The 16,947-nt window shown below is 43.3% G+C and overlaps 1 protein-coding gene across 1 annotated transcript in view; it reads right to left on the bottom strand.

Annotated features, from left to right (window-relative positions):
• kmt2ca (lysine (K)-specific methyltransferase 2Ca) overlaps positions 1-16,947 on the bottom strand; it is a 219,338-nt gene that overhangs the window by 33,444 nt on the left and 168,947 nt on the right. Inside the window, exons 24-26 of the mRNA XM_038972982.1 lie at positions 7,538-7,657; positions 7,272-7,399; positions 3,170-3,550 (exon numbers count right to left, since the gene is read on the bottom strand). Of these exons, the coding sequence (XP_038828910.1) occupies positions 3,170-3,550; positions 7,272-7,399; positions 7,538-7,657 (629 nt within the window). The remainder of the gene's footprint in view (positions 1-3,169; positions 3,551-7,271; positions 7,400-7,537; positions 7,658-16,947) is intronic.

Raw genomic sequence — 16,947 nt, 5'->3', positions numbered from 1 at the left:
TAACTTGGGTCAAATGTTTCAGGTAGCCTTCCACAAGCATTCCACAATAACTTAGGTGAATTTTGGCCCTTTCCTCCTGACAGAGCTGGTGTAACTGAGTCAGATTTGTAGGCCTCCTTGCTCGCACACGCTTTTTCAGTTCTGCCCACAAATGTTCTATAGGATTGAGGTCAGGGCTATGTGATGGCCACTCCAATACCTTGACTTTGTTGTCCTTAAGTCATTTTGACACAACTTTGGAAGTATGCTTGTGGTCATTATCCATTTGGAAGACCCATTTGTGACCAAGCTTTAACTGATGTCTTGAGATGTTGCTTCAATATATCCACATAATTTCCATCCTCATGATGCCATCTATTTTGTGAAGTGCCCCAGTCCCTCCTGCAGCAAAGCACCCCACAACATGATGCTGCCACCCCCGTGCTTCACGGTTGGGATGGTGTTCTTCGGCTTGCAAGCATCCCCCTTTTTCCTCCAAACATAACAATGGTCATTATGGCCAAACAGTTCTATTTTTTGTTTCATCAGACCAGAGGACATTTCTCCAAAAAGTACGATCTTTGTCCCCATGTGCAGTTGCAAACCGTAGTCTGGCCTTTTAATGCAGTTTTGGAGCAGTGGCTTCTTCCTTGCTGAGCGGCCTTTCAGGTTATATCGATATAGGACTCGTTTTACTGTGGAAATAGATACTTTTGTACTCGTTTCTTCCAACATCTTCACAAGGACCTTTGTTGTTGTTCTGGGATTGATTTGCACTTTTCACACCGAAGTACGTTCATCTCTAGGAGACAGAACGCGTGTCCTTCCTGAGTGGTATGACGGTAAACTTCTGACCCACTGGGAATGTGATGAAAACAAAAGCTGAAATAAATTATTCTCTCTATTATTCTGACATTTCACATTCTTAAAATAAAGTGGTGATCCTAACTGACCTAAGACAGGGAATTTTTACGAGTATTAAATGTCAGGAATTGTGAAAAACTGAGTTTAAATGCATTTGGCTAAGGTGTATGTAAACTTCCGATTTCAACTGTATATACAGTGGGGAGAACAAGTATTTGTTACACTGCCGATTTTTCAGGTTTTCCTACTTACAAAGCATGTAGAGGTCTGTAATTTTTATCATAGGTACACTTCAACTGTGAGAGACGGAATCTAAAACAAAAATCCAGAAAATCACATTGTATGAATTTTAAGTAATTCATTTGCATTTTATTGCATGACATAAGTATTTGATACATCAGAAAAGCAGAACTTAATATTTGGTACAGAAACCTTTGTTTGCAATTACAGAGATCATACGTTTCCTGTAGTTCTTGACCAGGTTTGCACACACTGCAGCAGGGATTTTGGCTGAGTAATTAAAGTAATTAATTTGCATTTTGTTGCATGACATAAGTATTTGATCACCTACCAACCAGTAAGAATTCCAGCTCTCACAGACCTGTTAGTTTTTCTTTAAGAATCCCTTCTGTTCTCATTACCTGTATTAACTGCACCTGTTTGAACTCGTTACCTGTATAAAAGACACCTGTCCACACACTCAATCAAACAGACTTCAACCTCTCCACAATGGCCAAGACCAGAGAGCTGTGTCATCAGGGATAACATTGTAGACCTGCACAAGGCTGTGATGGGCTACAGGACAATAGGCAAGCAGCTTGGTGAGAAGGCAACAACTGTTGGCGCAATTATTAGAAAATGGAAGAAGTTCAAGATGACGGTCAATCACCCTCGGTCTGGGGCTCCATGCAAGATCTCACCTCGTGGGGCATCAATGATCATGAGGAAGGTGAGGGATCAGCCCAGAACTACACGGCAGGACCTGGTCAATGACCTGAAGAGAGCTGGGACCACAGTCTCAAAGAAAACCATTAGTAACACACTACGCCGTCATGGATTAAAATCCTGCAGCGCACGCAAGGTCCCCCTGCTCAAGCCAGCGCATGTCCAGGCCCGTCTGAAGTTTGCCAATGACCATCTGGATGATCCAGAGGAGGAATGGGAGAAGGTCATGTGGTCTGATGAGACAAAAATAGAGCTTTTTGGTCTAAACTCCACTCGCCGTGTTTGGCGGAAGAAGAAGGATGAGTACAACCCCAAGAACACCATCCCAACCGTGAAGCATGGAGGTGGAAACATTCTTTGGGGATGCTTTTCTGCAAAGGGGACAGGACAACTGCACCGTATTGAGGGGAGGATGGATGGGGCCATGTATCGCGAGATCTTGGCCAACAACCTCCTTCCCTCAGTAAGATCATTGAAGATGGGTCGTGGCTGGGTCTTCCAGCATGACAACGACCCGAAACACACAGCCAGGGCAACTAAGGAGTGGCCTAGCCAGTCTCCAGACCTGAACCCAATAGAACATCTTTGGAGGGAGCTGAAAGTCCGTATTGCCCAGCGACAGCCCTGAAACCTGAAGGATCTGGAGAAGGTCTGTATGGAGGAGTGGGCCAAAATCCCTGCTGCAGTGTGTGCAAACCTGGTCAAGAACTACAGGAAACGTATGATCTCTGTAATTGCAAACAAAGGTTTCTGTACCAAATATTAAGTTCTGCTTTTCTGATGTATCAAATACTTATGTCATGCAATAAAATGCAAATGAATTACTTAAAAATCATACAATGTGATTTTCTGGATTTTTGTTTTAGATTCCGCCTCTCACAGTTGAAGTGTACCTATGATAAAAATTACAGACCTCTACATGCTTTGTAAGTAGGAAAACCTGCAAAATCGGCAGTGTATGCAATACTTGTTCTCCCCACTGTATATGCGTATACGGTTTTCCGTAACATCTAAGAGAATTAACACTTTCCAAGGACCGTAGTCAAACTAAAAGCTGGTGAATTTCTTCAAAACAAGCAAACCTTTCAAGTTATTAATGTGCTTCCCTCTGCCGCAAATGACAAGAGGGGGAATTTAGCAGAGTGGACGAGTGTGTTCTCCATGACCCTAGAGACAAACAGGCTGTTATGAAAGTGAATGTGTCTATTGAAAACAACATCGAAAACCAAACTCTGCAGTTAATATCGCAGAAGGCAATCTGAAAAAAAAAGAGAATCTAGAGCTTCTGTTTAGCTAGTGTTCTTGTCGCTATGTGTGTTCCTAGTATGTAACTTGCAGCGCTGTTCATAGCGTGTTGGAGTAGAGTTTAAATGATTGTGGATGTGGAGAAGAGAACCAAAGACAGACAGGGTGGAGGATGATGGGGGGATGAGAGAAAGTGACAGATAAAGAGAACATTTTCATCTTTAATAAGGAGCAAGAGAGATGTGAACATACGCAGTCCTGCTCTGCTGTAGATGGGTGTGGTGGTGGAGGTAGCACTGAGCAGCGGGTCCGACAAGGGGTCCAGGAAGCTGGCGCTGGGGGGTTTGGTCTCTGCATGGGCCCCTGGGCTCTCCTCACAGAGCCCCGTGGTCACCAGGCCTGCCTGACTGCTCTGCTTGCACTTGTCCAGCAGCTCCTCACAGAGCCCCGTGGTCACCAGGCCTGCCTGCCTGCTCTGCTTGCTCTTGTCCAGCAGCCCCTTCCCGAAGAAGGCCTCCTGGTAACATACCACACAAACACACGGTCAATGAAATACAGAAAACAGAGAGAACACATACAGAAACACAACATAATTATCTTTCAACAACAAAAAAAAGAAACAATTGTCTCCGTGTCAGAAGGTGGGATCAAGTTATGAATTCTAGATTTGAATTGAAATGAAAATGAATAAGGATTTATTTCATTATTACACAATTCAAACACAGTATTTGAAATTAAAATGCGTGCTTAACACTAATGAACCAAAGTCATATCGGGCTATGCTACTGCTAACCCACTGGTTTCCATTAGACTCAGGACTCCCCGCTAATTTTCTGAGTTGGAGTGGGAATAGCAGACTGAAGTCAGACACTAGGTGGCGGGGACTAAAACCTATAGTGGTTCCCTGGAGATCTAAGCTCCTGTTACATAGTTCCCCAGAGGACGAACGGTCCAGACTCCAGTATGGCAGCGCTCTATAGGCCCCAGGATTATCCAGACTCCAGGGTTACCCAGACGCATACAGAAAGTGTGAGGAGTGTACAGTGGAAGCATTCACCAGGGGTCTAATGCGACAGCGACATGGCTACAGAGTTGCATGAATACTCTCTCTAGAGAGAGGAGCCCAGTTACATAGGAACTGAGAAACACAGCCATATCAAGATGCACCAAGTCAACTCATAGGTCCACAAAAAGAGAAAGTTGACTCGAAACACAAGAATCACTGATAACAATCACCTGCATATACTAGTGTTGCACAGTATACAGAAACTTCTGTACTTTTTCGATACTAGAACATGAAAAACATTTCGATACTAGAATTTTTGTTACTTTCAGTTCTTCTTTCAAATGTGTCTCACGTCATATATGGATCGAGATGATTGAGTCTGTATAGTAATATGTCTTTTATTTTGAAGGCTAACCGCAAAGTCCACTATTGTGGCTAATCCTTATTGTGGCTAGCTTCACATAGATGGGTCCGACCCCCATTAATCAAATAAGAATTGTCTTAAAAATTAGGGTTATTTTAGATGACACCTAGCTATATAGTTAGCTAGCTAACTTCTGCTACTGAAACAGATTATGTTGTGTTATTTGACACGTCAAATAGTGTTATTTGACGTGTATCATTTTTGACACGCAAAGACCCAAACGGCGTTCCATAGAAATCCTGGTTGAGAATGAAACGACTGAACAACGAAACAGCACAACAAGTAAGTGAAAGAAATAGGTTTTTGATTATGTTTAACTGGTAAATGGGGACATACGTAAATGCCAACAAATTAACTGTTTGACCAGTGTGGTGTGTGCGTAACCTTTATTTAATAATACATGGGAGGACATATAGCACTTTTCAGGGACCCGAAGTCGCTTTACAATTGTAGAAATGTAAAGAAAAACAAAACATCAGAGTAAACAAAAACATGAATAAAGAGAGGGGTGGGCTCAAAGAAGGGAAACAGTGTGATGTATCAGTGGACGGGGAGGGATTTGGATACCAACCCGGTTTAGGGTAAGGGGTGGGATTGGGTGGTGCTCAGATTGAGAGGAGTGTCTCAGAAGTGTATTTCTTTGCTTGTGTGTGTGTGTGTGTGTGTGTGTGTGTGTGTGTGTGTGTGTGTGTGTGTGTGTGTGTGTGTGGGTGTGGGAGGGAGGGGGGGGGGGGGGGGGGGTTGTCAAAGAGTTGGGGCTTTAGGAGGGACTAAAATATTGTGATGACTCTGTTACGGATGGCCGGAGAGAGGGAGTCCCAGAGCCTAGGAGCAACCCTGGAGAAGGCCCTGTCACAGAAGATCTGAAGCTTGGACCTGGGGATGACGAGGTGGCCTACTGTGATGGAACGGAGTGCGCGTGTGGGGTGCTAGGGGAGAAGGTCTGAGAGGTAAGGGGGTCAAGGTGGTGAAGGGCGTTGTACACCCTGTATAACTGCAGCAGAGTCTGAGCTGTGGCCATTGAGGGAGACGTAGTGGGTCTGGTTTGTGAGGTAGTGTTAGTGTTTTGTCAAATCTAGCAGCCGTAGGAATCAATGTGTCTTGCATAGGATGTGATCCTGCACTCACTATAAACCAATAGAACTCAAATGCCCTAATAAACCCACACTCACCCAGAGACAAGGGTACATACAACCACACCGAGAGCCTGAACACAGCGACACATCACCTGCAAGGCTGGTTGGGTTGCTATGTGTTTAAGTAAGTCAACTGCACTTCCAACACATTTAACTGCTCAAAAACTATCGATGTGAATGCTCCCCGCTGTGGTAAAACATTAAAAGCCTATTGCGCCGGGTATTTAAATAATTGATTAAAGTCATTTCTCTGGTGAGGACCTTTAGGTTTAATTTTTGAAGCGCAGCGTACAAGAAAGCCTACAGTGACAGCTGGTGCTCTTAACACATGGTTGCCCCCACGAATGCTGAGCATACTGGGTAATTTAAAGGCGTGGCGTGGCACAGAGAGGGCAACATCTCTCCGAGACGTCATTTAAACGCCGAGGATTTTTTGGTAAATCATGAAGGTAATACATCTTAGAAGGGGGCAGCATACTACTTATGCTGGTGGGGAAATAAAGTTGCTACTACTAAGTGCTTGGCAGGTGTCCTATAGAATATTAACAATTCTAATGTGGTACAGAACACAATTAAAGGCCCAGTGCAGGCAAAAACATGATTTTCCTGTGTTTAATATACACTGAACACCTTCCTAATATTGAGCTGCACCCCCTTTTGTCCTCAGAACAGCCTAAAGCGTTCCACAGGGATGCTGGCCCATGTTGACTCCAATGCGTCCCACAGTTTTGTCAAGTTGGCTGTCCTTTGGATGGTGAACCATTCTTGATACACTCGCGTGACAAATCCAGCAGTGTTGCAGTTCTTGACACTCAAACTAGTACACTTGGCACCTACTACCATACCCCGTTCAAAGGTACTTTCGTCTTGCCTATTCACCATCTGAATGACACACATACACAATCCTTGTCTGAATTGTCTCAAGGCTTAAAAATACTTCTAACCTGTCTCCTCCCCTTCATCTATACTGATTGAAGTGGATTTAACAGCTGACATCAATAAGGGATAATGGCTTTCACCTGGTCTATGTCATGGAAAGAGCAGGTGTTCCTAATGTTTTGTACACAGTATGAGGTTGGAATAAAACTGTCCATTTGTGAAAATTATGCTAATGCCCTTTTAGTGTAAGAGCTATTTGAAAAGACAGCCTGAAATTTCAGCCTGTTTTAGTGGGATGGAGTTTTGGCCTGCCTGGTGACATCACCAGGTGGTAAATTAGTTAATAGACCAATATGAGAGTTCCAAACCTCTCTGCCAATAACAGCTAGTTTTCAGTTTCCCCTCCACACTCAGACCACTCCCAGACAGTCCTAGCAAAATGATAGCTTGAGAAATTGTTCTTGCTAAGAAGCTATTTTTGTTTCTTTATCATTTTAATTGAAAACAATCACAGTAAGGTACATAATTGTTATCCAGAAATGATTTGATATTGAGATAAAAACGGCTGCATTGGACCGACATCATGTAGCCACACTAGCACCTTTGTGCTGATTGGATGACTTCATGTAGCCACACTAGCACCTTTGTGCTGATTGGATGACTTCATGCATACTTCACCGGTGACCTTTTCCTATAAATAGCTTTATAAGACAGTGTATGTATGATAACATAATTAAAATGAACATTGTAGACCAAAACTGATATCATTAGTGTACATGAGACTGAAAGTCACCTGCAGGTATGAAGGAAACTCCTCTTCCAGTTTGGTTTTCTTTTTGCGGTATCTTTTCTTGACTTTCTCCTGACATTCAGGCACCGGTGGGGTCTCCTCCACTGGAGTACTCTCTGTCTCGTTCCACCCTGCAACACACCGACAGGAGGTCACAACCTCAAAGTAACATTCTGGGACCCCACTTCTTACTGGGTTAAGTGATTGATTCTGCGTGGAGTGCCAGATGGGTGGGATTTGCACTTTTGGGACAATGCCATTGTCCTTACCCTCCTCTTTGCACATTGGGTTCTCAGGTAACGACCACGTCGAGTCTTTCCTGGATAGGGATCGTTTGGCTATGCCTTGTCCCGTCCTGCTTCTCTGGCGGACCATAAACCCTCCAATACCTGGCCGGGAGACACAGGGGAGGAGAGATGAGACAGTGTTCAGCAGTAGAATAAAATACTTGATTAATGTTGCCGGGGCTCTAATTTTGTCAAACATGAGAGGAGGGTCTGACAGTCCAATCCTTGACATTAATCTTCATTATTCAGTGACCTATGCGCACAGAGCCTGAGGGTTGTGGGGAGGAGGGGGTTGTTTGGGTCAGAGAGAAACTATCATTGTGTGTTGAACAGAGGGAATGAGCATGAGTGTGTGTGACAGAGAGAACAAACGAAAGAGTGAGTGTGTGTTTGGGAAACTCATCTCCTAGCCACTAGACGAGAGAGAGGGAACGAGAGAAGTTTTTTTTTTTTTTTTTTTTTTTTAAATTGGGGCCTCCGTTTTAAAGCTCATTTTCTCATGTGCTCATGTGATGGAGATAACATTTAGCAGTTTCAAAGCAAAATGCCTGCAATTCTACATTTTGCCATGAGGCTGAGTTTTTTCTTCTTCCAGTTTTAAAGCAGATTTCTTGCAAACCTACACATTTTGCCATAGCTTATGCTATCTGATTGACTCATAACAAAATCATTGGGGGCCCCATGCCATAAAAATACTCCTGAATGCATAATTTTTGTAATTTTAGAATCTGCTATTTAAATATATAGGTCCATTATCTTTTCTAGATACCTTATATCTGGTTTTAGACATCAATTTTTACACTGACACTCTTTTATTTTACTGTTTGGACATAGGCAGCTCGAAAAACACACTTAGGCGGCCCACCCAATACTGGAGAGATAGAGAAAGGGAGAATTTCAGGTGAGCCTATTTCTGGATAGCTTGGGTATTGAGAGAAAAGCCCCTTTGGTCTGAAAGCAGACAGACAGAGCTTTCCAGCGTTCCTTAAGCTGCCTCAGAGCAAGAGGGGAGACTTCAGATGATTTATGTGTTTGGACATGAGAGGAAACAGCCGTTTGAGATCAGAGTACCCAGGATACCAACCCTCTAAAAAAGATCCTACTCTGAGAACATTCCATGGCAGGGCTTTTTCTGTCATTGAAAACATTGGGCGGGCCGCATTATCGTTTTTTCTGCCCGCCTAAGAAAAGAAAAAACGTAATTTATATATAGAGTACCAGTCAAAAGTTTGGACACACCTACTCATTCAAGGGTTTATATTTTAACTATTTTATGCATTGTAGAATAATAGTGAAGACATCAAAACAGCATGGCTACCACAGCATTCTGCAGCGATAAGCCATCCCATCTGGTTTGCACTTAGTGGGACTAGCATTTGTTTTTCAACAGGACAATGACCCAACACACCTCCAGGCTGTGTAAGGGCTATTGACCAACAAGGAGAGTGATGGAGTGCTGCATCAGACGACCTGGCCTCCACAATCCCCCGACCTCAACCCAATTGAGATGGTTTGGGATGAGTTGGTCCGCAGAGTGAAGGAAAAGCAGCCAACAAGTGCTCAGCATGTGTGAACTCCTTCAAGACTGTTGAAAAAGCATTCCAGGTGAAGCTGGTTGAGAGAATGCCAAGAGTGTGCAAAGCTGTCATCAAGGCAAAGGGTGGCTACCTTGGTTACTACGTGATTGCGTATGTGTTATTTCATAGTTTATGTCTTCACTAGTTTATGTCTCTAGACCGTGAAGATGGGGGCCTCTAAAATGTTCTCTCAAAATAAGCCGTGTCGACAGGCTGACTGCACCCATTACCACGCCCACCACCTAAGCCCCTTTTTGATCAAGGAAAAAACCCTGAATGGAGAAACAACTGTGCCTAAATGAAGGAACACGAAGATATGGGATTCTATTACCACTAGTTAAAAATAGCCAAATTACAAAACATAGTCGTTCCTCCTTTAAAAGTTGCGAGCTTACACCGCGGGACTTAGAGGTACCCACAGCGTCACGGCTTCATTGCTCCAGACCACCGCAAGGTGTCATTTTAAGATCATTATAACCATGAATAATTTTGCAATGAGGTCTTGTAACAATCATACACAATCTAGTTTCAAAATAGCCAAAATACAAACATTATTTAAAACCGAGTCATAAAGCCACAGTATACGTACACATAATTTCAAATCAAATTTTATGTCACATACACATGGTTAGCAGACGTTAATGCGAGTGTAGCGAAATGCTTGTACTTCTGGTTCCGACCACGCAGTAAAATATAACAAGTAATCTAACAATTTCAAAACGACCACCTTATACACACAAATGTAAAGGAATGAATAAGAATATGTACATAAAGATATATAAATGAGCGATGGCCGAACGGCATAGGCAAGATGCAGTAGATGGTATAGAGTACAGTATATACATATGAGATGAGTAATGTAGGGTATGTAAACATTATATAAAGTGGCATTGTTTAAAGTGGCTAGTGATACATTTATTACATCAATTTTTCATTATTAAAGTGGCTGGAGTTGTCAGTATGTTGGCAGCAGCCACTCAATGTTAGTGATGGCTGTTTAACAGTCTGATGGCCTTGAGATAGAAGCTGTTTTTCAGTCTCTCGGTCCCTGCTTTGATGCACCTGTACTGACCTCGCCTTCTGGATGATAGCGGGGTGAACAGGCAGTGGCTCGGGTGGTTGTTGTCCTTGATGATCTTTTTGGCCTTCCTTTGACATCGGGTGGTGTAGGTGTCCTGGAGGGCAGGTAGTTTGCCCCCGGTGATGCGTTGTGCAGACCTCACTACCCTCTGGAGAGCCTTATGGTTGTGGGCGGAGCAGTTGCCGTACCAGGCGGTGATACAGCCTGACAGGATGCTCTCGATTGTGCATCTGTAAAAGTTTGTGAGTGTTTTTGGTGACAAGCTGAATTTCTTCAGCCTCCTGAGGTTGAAGAGGCGCTGCTGCGCCTTCTTCACCATGCTGTCTGTGTGGGTGGACCATTTCAATTTGTCCATGATGTGTACGCCCAGGAACTTAAAACTTACCACCTTCTCCACTACTGTCCCGTCAATATGGATAGGGGGCTGCTCCCTCTGCTGTTTCCTGAAGTCCCCGATCATCTCCTTTGTTTTGTTGACATTGAGTGAGAGGTTGTTTTCCAGGCACCACACTCCGAGAGCCCTCACCTCCTCCCTGTAGGCTGTCTCGTCGTAGCTTAATGACGAGTTTGGAGGGTACTATGGTGTTAAATACTGAGCTGTAGTTGATGAACAGTATTCTTACATAGGTATTCGTCTTGTCCAGATGGAATAGGGCAGTGTGCAGTGCGTCGTCTGTGGACCTATTGGGGCGGTAAGCAAATTGGAGTGGGTCTAGGGTGTCAGGTAGGGTGGAGGTGATATGGTCCTTGACTGGTCTCTCAAAGCACTTCATGATGACGGAAGTGAGCGCTACGGGGCGATAGTCATTTAGCTCAGTTACCTTAGCTTTCTTGGGAACAGGAACAATGGTGGCCCTCTTGAAGCATGTGGGAACAGCAGACTGGGATAAGGATTGATTGAATATGTCCATAAACACACCAGCCAGCTGGTCTGCGCATGCTCTGAGGATGCGGCTGGGGATGCAGTCTGTGCCGGCAGCCCTGCGAGAGTTAACATGTTTAAATGTTTTACTCACGTTGGCTGCAGTGAAGGAGAACCCGCAGGTTAGGGTAGCGGGCCGTGTCAATGGCACTGTATTGTCCTCAAAGCGAGCAAAGAAGTTGTTTAATTTGTCTGGGAGCAAGACATCGTGGTCTGCGATGGGGCTGGTTTTCCTTTTGTAGTACGTGATTGACTGTACACTCTGCCATATACTTCTCGTGTTTGAGCCGTTGAATTGCGACTCTACTTTGTCTCTATACGGACGCTTAGCATGTTTGATTGCCTTGCTGAGGGAATAGCTACACCTTTTGTATTCGGTCATGTTTCCGGTCACCTTGCCCGGATTAAAAGCAGTGGTTCGCGCTTTCAGTTTTGCGCGAATGCTGCCACCAATCCACGGTTTCTGGTTGGGGAAGGTTTTAATAGACGCTGTGGGTACAACATCACCGATGCACTTGCTAATAAATTCGCTCACCGAATCAGCGTATTCATCAATGTTATTTTCCGACGCTATGCGGAACATATCCCAGTCCACGTGATCGAAGCAATCTTGAAGCATGGAATCCGATTGGTCTGACCAGCGTTGAACAGACCTGAGCACGGGCGCTTCCTGTTTTAGTTTCTGTCTATAGGCTGGGAGCAACAAAATGGAGTCGTGGTCAGATTTTCCGAAAGGAGGGCTGGGGAGGGTGTCGTATGCATTGCGGAAGTTAGAATAACAATGATCCAGGGTTTCGCCAGCCGGGTCGAGCATTAGATATGCTAATAAAATTTAGGGAGCCTTGTTTTCAGATTAGCCTTGTTAAAATCCCCAGCTACAATAAATGCAGCCCCAGGATATGTGGTTCCCAGTTTACATAGAGTCAAATGAAGTTCTTTCAGGGCCGTCGATGTGTCTGCTTGGGGGGGATATACACGACTGATTATGATCGAAGAGAATTCTCTTGGTAGATAATGCGGTCGGCATTTGATTTTAAGGAATTCTTGGTCAGGTGAACAAAAGGACTTGAGTTCCTGTATGTTATTATGATCACACCACGTCTCGTTAATCACAAGGTATACACCCCCGCCCTTCTTCTTACCAGAGAGATGTTTGTTTCTGTCGGCGTGATGCGTGAAGAAACCAGGTGGCTGTACCGACTCTAGCCTAATCAATCTTAAATGCAGTAAATATTATTTGTGTGATACAGGTATGTAGTGTTGCAACGATAAACCGAAATAGCTAACAACAATGACAAGCCGCCGCCATGTGGGGAATCGTAGGTGGCTCATTTCAGCTAGTTTTATCTTGTTCTTGATAGCATGTCTTGTTTTTAGGTGTTTTGACTGATGTCACGTCCAATGTTCACTCTAAGTTGCGCACCTCCACCAGGACTGCCGCGCAGAAGAAATGCCAGGCTGCACAGAGACTGTAGTAATGTTCTTAGAATGCTATTTCGCATTGCTAGTTATAGCTTAATGTTAGCTAGCTAACTAGCTAACATTGAAACTATTTGGTTAACTTTAGCTAGCTATGACAATCGGTTTGTATTGCAAGTACTCTATGGATTAGGATTATGGTTCATTGTTTTGCTAGCTAGCTACATGCCTAAACAAAATACCAAGTTAAAGCTTACTGTTAACTAGCTAGCTGATGTTAGATGGCTGGTTCGCTAGCTAACATTATGTTTACGATCTGTGTGTAGTAATGTTCTCAGAATGCCATTTCGCAATGCTAGTTATAGCCTAATGTTAGCTAGCTAACATTGAACCTATTTGGTTAACTTTAGCTAGCTATGACAATTGGTTTGTATTGCTAGTACTCTATGGATTAGGATTATGGTTAATTGTTTAGCTAGCATGTCTAAAAAAAAGACTCCACTTCGCCAGATTATTTCATTACCCATCAAGTTGGGCAGCTGTGCCTGACGGTGATTACGGCCATCTATTGAATAATAATGCCAAAATATTTGTATCTGGAATTTGTCTTTAGGCATCAGTAGAACATGCCTGACTCTCCTCCACCAGTCATAAAAGGAGAATGGTCTAATGCCTCCCATCAAAAAAAGAGCTGGCCCAAGCAAGCACAGGTTACACATGAAGCATGAGGACTTGCAGCGAGTGCTGAACTTCAACAACTACGCAGAGGATAATGCAATAGTATTACCAGGACGCCAACCCAGGACAAACACTGGTGGAAAACTGCTGCCATCCCATGTGACAAAAGCAGCAGGAATCGATGACAACACTTGGTATGTAAAGCATAAACACATTTAGATTTTTATTTCCCGCCTACATGATTGGCATTACTTTTATCAATCTCACAGTTTCGGTATTTTCACAGAGGTACGTGTAGTCAAGCTGTGTGTTGTCATTTTAACTTCCAGTTTCCAAGATAATATTTCTTTATGCAGTGCTGCTGCTCTGCACAATTGTAGGTAAGTGAAACTTACCTGATAATGATGCATAAAAAAAACATTACGTTTACATTTGACATTTTATTACAGTTACATTTTATTTTCATTAACTTATCTTAATACGTTTGTGCTCTGGTATTGTGCATGGCGGACCATGCACAAGTTCCACCACAGTCTGGACCTTCACTTCCTGATCACACCAAGTTTTCCCCCCGACTGGTGCTTTGGCCTCGTCAAGCAGTGCTTCAGAAAGACCAGAGTGAACACGTTGTCTGAGACTGCTGGCGTTGTGAAGGACAGCACTGTGACGGGGGTCAACATCCCACAGCTGGTTGGACTGGAGGATAGTATGGTGCTGGTGGAAAGCTATGGTTGGCAACAACACCTGCCACAGTTCAAGCAGTACCAGCACTTCAGGTGAATATCATTTTCATTGCATTGTACGAGGTTGTTCTTATCTAAACTTGGGAGGTGAATTGATACTGTGCAAGGTTGTAATGTCTTCTAATTTTTTGTTGTTGTTATTTCCCGGTTTTACAGCTTCGATGCTCTGGAGCCTGGTGTTGTCGAGGAGTGTTCGGACTCAGTCGGGACCAGGGTTCAGGTTTCAACACTGACATCCTTCCTCCCATAGACGGTCTGCTTGTACAAACACCACCTGGACTGGACACAGCTATACAAACGTATGTTTTTGAGATAATCATGGAGTTTTGACGAACAGGCTATGGACATCAATGCCCAGCACCAAAGTCAAGGGCAGTACAGAAACAGGTTCTCCGAATATAGATTCCCTTGTCCATGCATGGTTCGGACAGACCAGTCATCAACACTATCTGCAATGCCTCTATTCAAATGACTCTCTCCTAACACACACACCAAACGTTGCTGCTGCTATTTAAAAAATAATTATCCTGCTCCTCAGCCACTTTACCCCTGATTGTATGCATATAATTACCTCATCTAGCACTGATATCGTACATTTTATTTATATTGACAATCTATTTCTGATATTGCTACTATGCAAGTAACCATTTGTCTGTATCGTTTACACCTTCTGTAGAGACCCATCCACTTGGCAAGATGTGGCTGGGAGTTATTGCATTTCTTTCACATGACCCATCATTTTTGTCTTGGTAAGCGTCATCTAATATTCATTAAATATTTTTTATCTGGACACTTTCTGTTCACCTGGGATGTTTCCTTATTGTAGGCTACTACTTTTACCACTTTTAGTCTTCATCTTTTCTACACTACTCACTGTTTAGCACATGACCTCACATGTGACTCTTTAAAAAGAGATGGGTGGGGCTGGCTTAAGAGGGTGTGAACATGCTGAATGAGTGTAGACAAAGGAGAGCTCTCCAGTAGGTACCAAAACATTCAAAGGCCAACTCAAAAGTGAGTTGACAAGTTTATCAACTTTCAAAGCAGAATTACTTTCCCATTGTTCCACAACTGTAGTGTATGATGTACCATTTTCTAGCTCTGAGTCTCTACTTTTATCCAGTGTAAAAAACCCAATTTCAAATTTTGCTACATAAGACCGATTTGAGCCAGTCGGTCACATATGGGTGATTGTTAATGGGACAATTGAGAAAATGTATTGCGATATGGATTTTTGTCCATATCACCCAACTCTACTGGTATGTTATTTGTGAGAATGTCTGCAGCCAGTTGCCTTTCTCTCTGTTCACCAGAGCAGGGTAGAATAAAGTGACGGTTCATAACAAGTGACCTGGCATACAGGAGAGACACGCCGTCGTCTCCACCTCTCTCCACCCCATCCATCTCTCCTCCCGCCCCCTCCGCCCTGTCAGACCCAGCTACTTGACATGGGCGAGTGTGTGTGGCTCTCTCTGCCAGACATACACATACACAGGCAAACACATATACCACACATGCACAGACAAACACTTATACCGACATTCACATCTAAGGGAAATGTGCAGACACACAAGTCTTTAATGTTTGATTAATCAAACGCTCAAGCACAGGACATTTTGAAGGCACTTCATTCTAGGGCCGTTTTATCCTTGGATATTGTGTGTGCGTTCCTGCACGTGTTTGCCTGTGTACTGTAGTGGAGGCCGCTGAGGGGAGGACGGCTAATAATAATGGCTGGATTGGAGCAAATGGAATGGCATCAAACCATGTCTTGATGATATCATTCCACTAATTCTGCTCCAGACATTACCACGGGCCCGTCCTTCCCCATTAAGTTGCCACCAACCTCCTGTGGTGTACTGCTAAATAGCTAATCAAATGACTACTTGGACTACCTGCATTGACCATTTTTTGCACCAACTCTAGCACTGACTCTGCACACACACTGGAATGTGCCCACACACTCAAACATACAGTGCCTTCAGAAAGTATTCATACCCCTTGACTTACTCCACATGTTGTTGTGTTACAGCCTGAATTCAAAATTGATACACACAAAGTGAAAACATATTTTTAGAAACCTTCGCAACTTCAGTGAAAATGAAATACAGAAATATCAAATTTACATAAGTACTCACACCCCACATGTTAGAATCAACTTCGGTAGCGATTACAGAGGTTTGTCCAACAGGATTGTACAATATTTGCCCATTATTCTTATAAAAAATTCTTAAAGGTCAAATTGGTTGTTGATCATTGCTAGACAACCATTTTCAAGTCTTGCCATAGATTTAAGACTAAACTGTAACTCGGCCACTCAGGAACAGTCACCGTCTTCTAGGTAAGCAACTCCAGCGTAGATTTGGTCTTGTGATTTAGGTTATTGTCCTGCTGAATTCTTCTTCCAGTGTCTGGTGGAAAGCAGACAACCAGATTTTACTCTAGAATTTTGCCTGTGCTTACGTTTCTTTTTTACCCTGAAAAACTCCCAAGTCCTTAACGATTACAAGCCTACCCATAACATGATGCAGTCACCACTATGCTTGAAAATATGGAGAGTGTTACTCAGTAATGTTATCTATTAGATTTACCCCAAACATAACACTTGGTATTCAGGATAAAAAGTTAATTGCTTCACCACATTTTTTTGTGTGAAATTATTGCTTTAGTGCTTTGTTGCAAACAGGATGCATGTTTTGGAATATTTTTATTCTGTACAGGTTTCCTTCTTTTCACTTGTCAATTAGGTAGGTATTGTGGAGTAACTACAATGTTGTTGATCCATCCACAGTTTTCTACGATCACACCCATTAAACTCTAACTGGTTTAAAGTCACCATTGAGCTCATGGTGAAATCCCTGAGCAGTTTCCTTCCTCTCCGGCAACTAATTTCGGAAAGATGCCTGTATCTATGTAGTGACTGGATGTATTGATACACCATCCAAAGTATAATGAATAACTTCACTATGCTC

This window comes from Salvelinus namaycush, chromosome 33 (assembly GCF_016432855.1).
Source record: "Salvelinus namaycush isolate Seneca chromosome 33, SaNama_1.0, whole genome shotgun sequence".
NCBI lineage: Eukaryota > Metazoa > Chordata > Actinopteri > Salmoniformes > Salmonidae > Salvelinus > Salvelinus namaycush.
The sequence above is the reverse complement of the archived record's forward strand: the minus strand, read 5'-3'. Positions and strand labels throughout refer to the sequence as shown.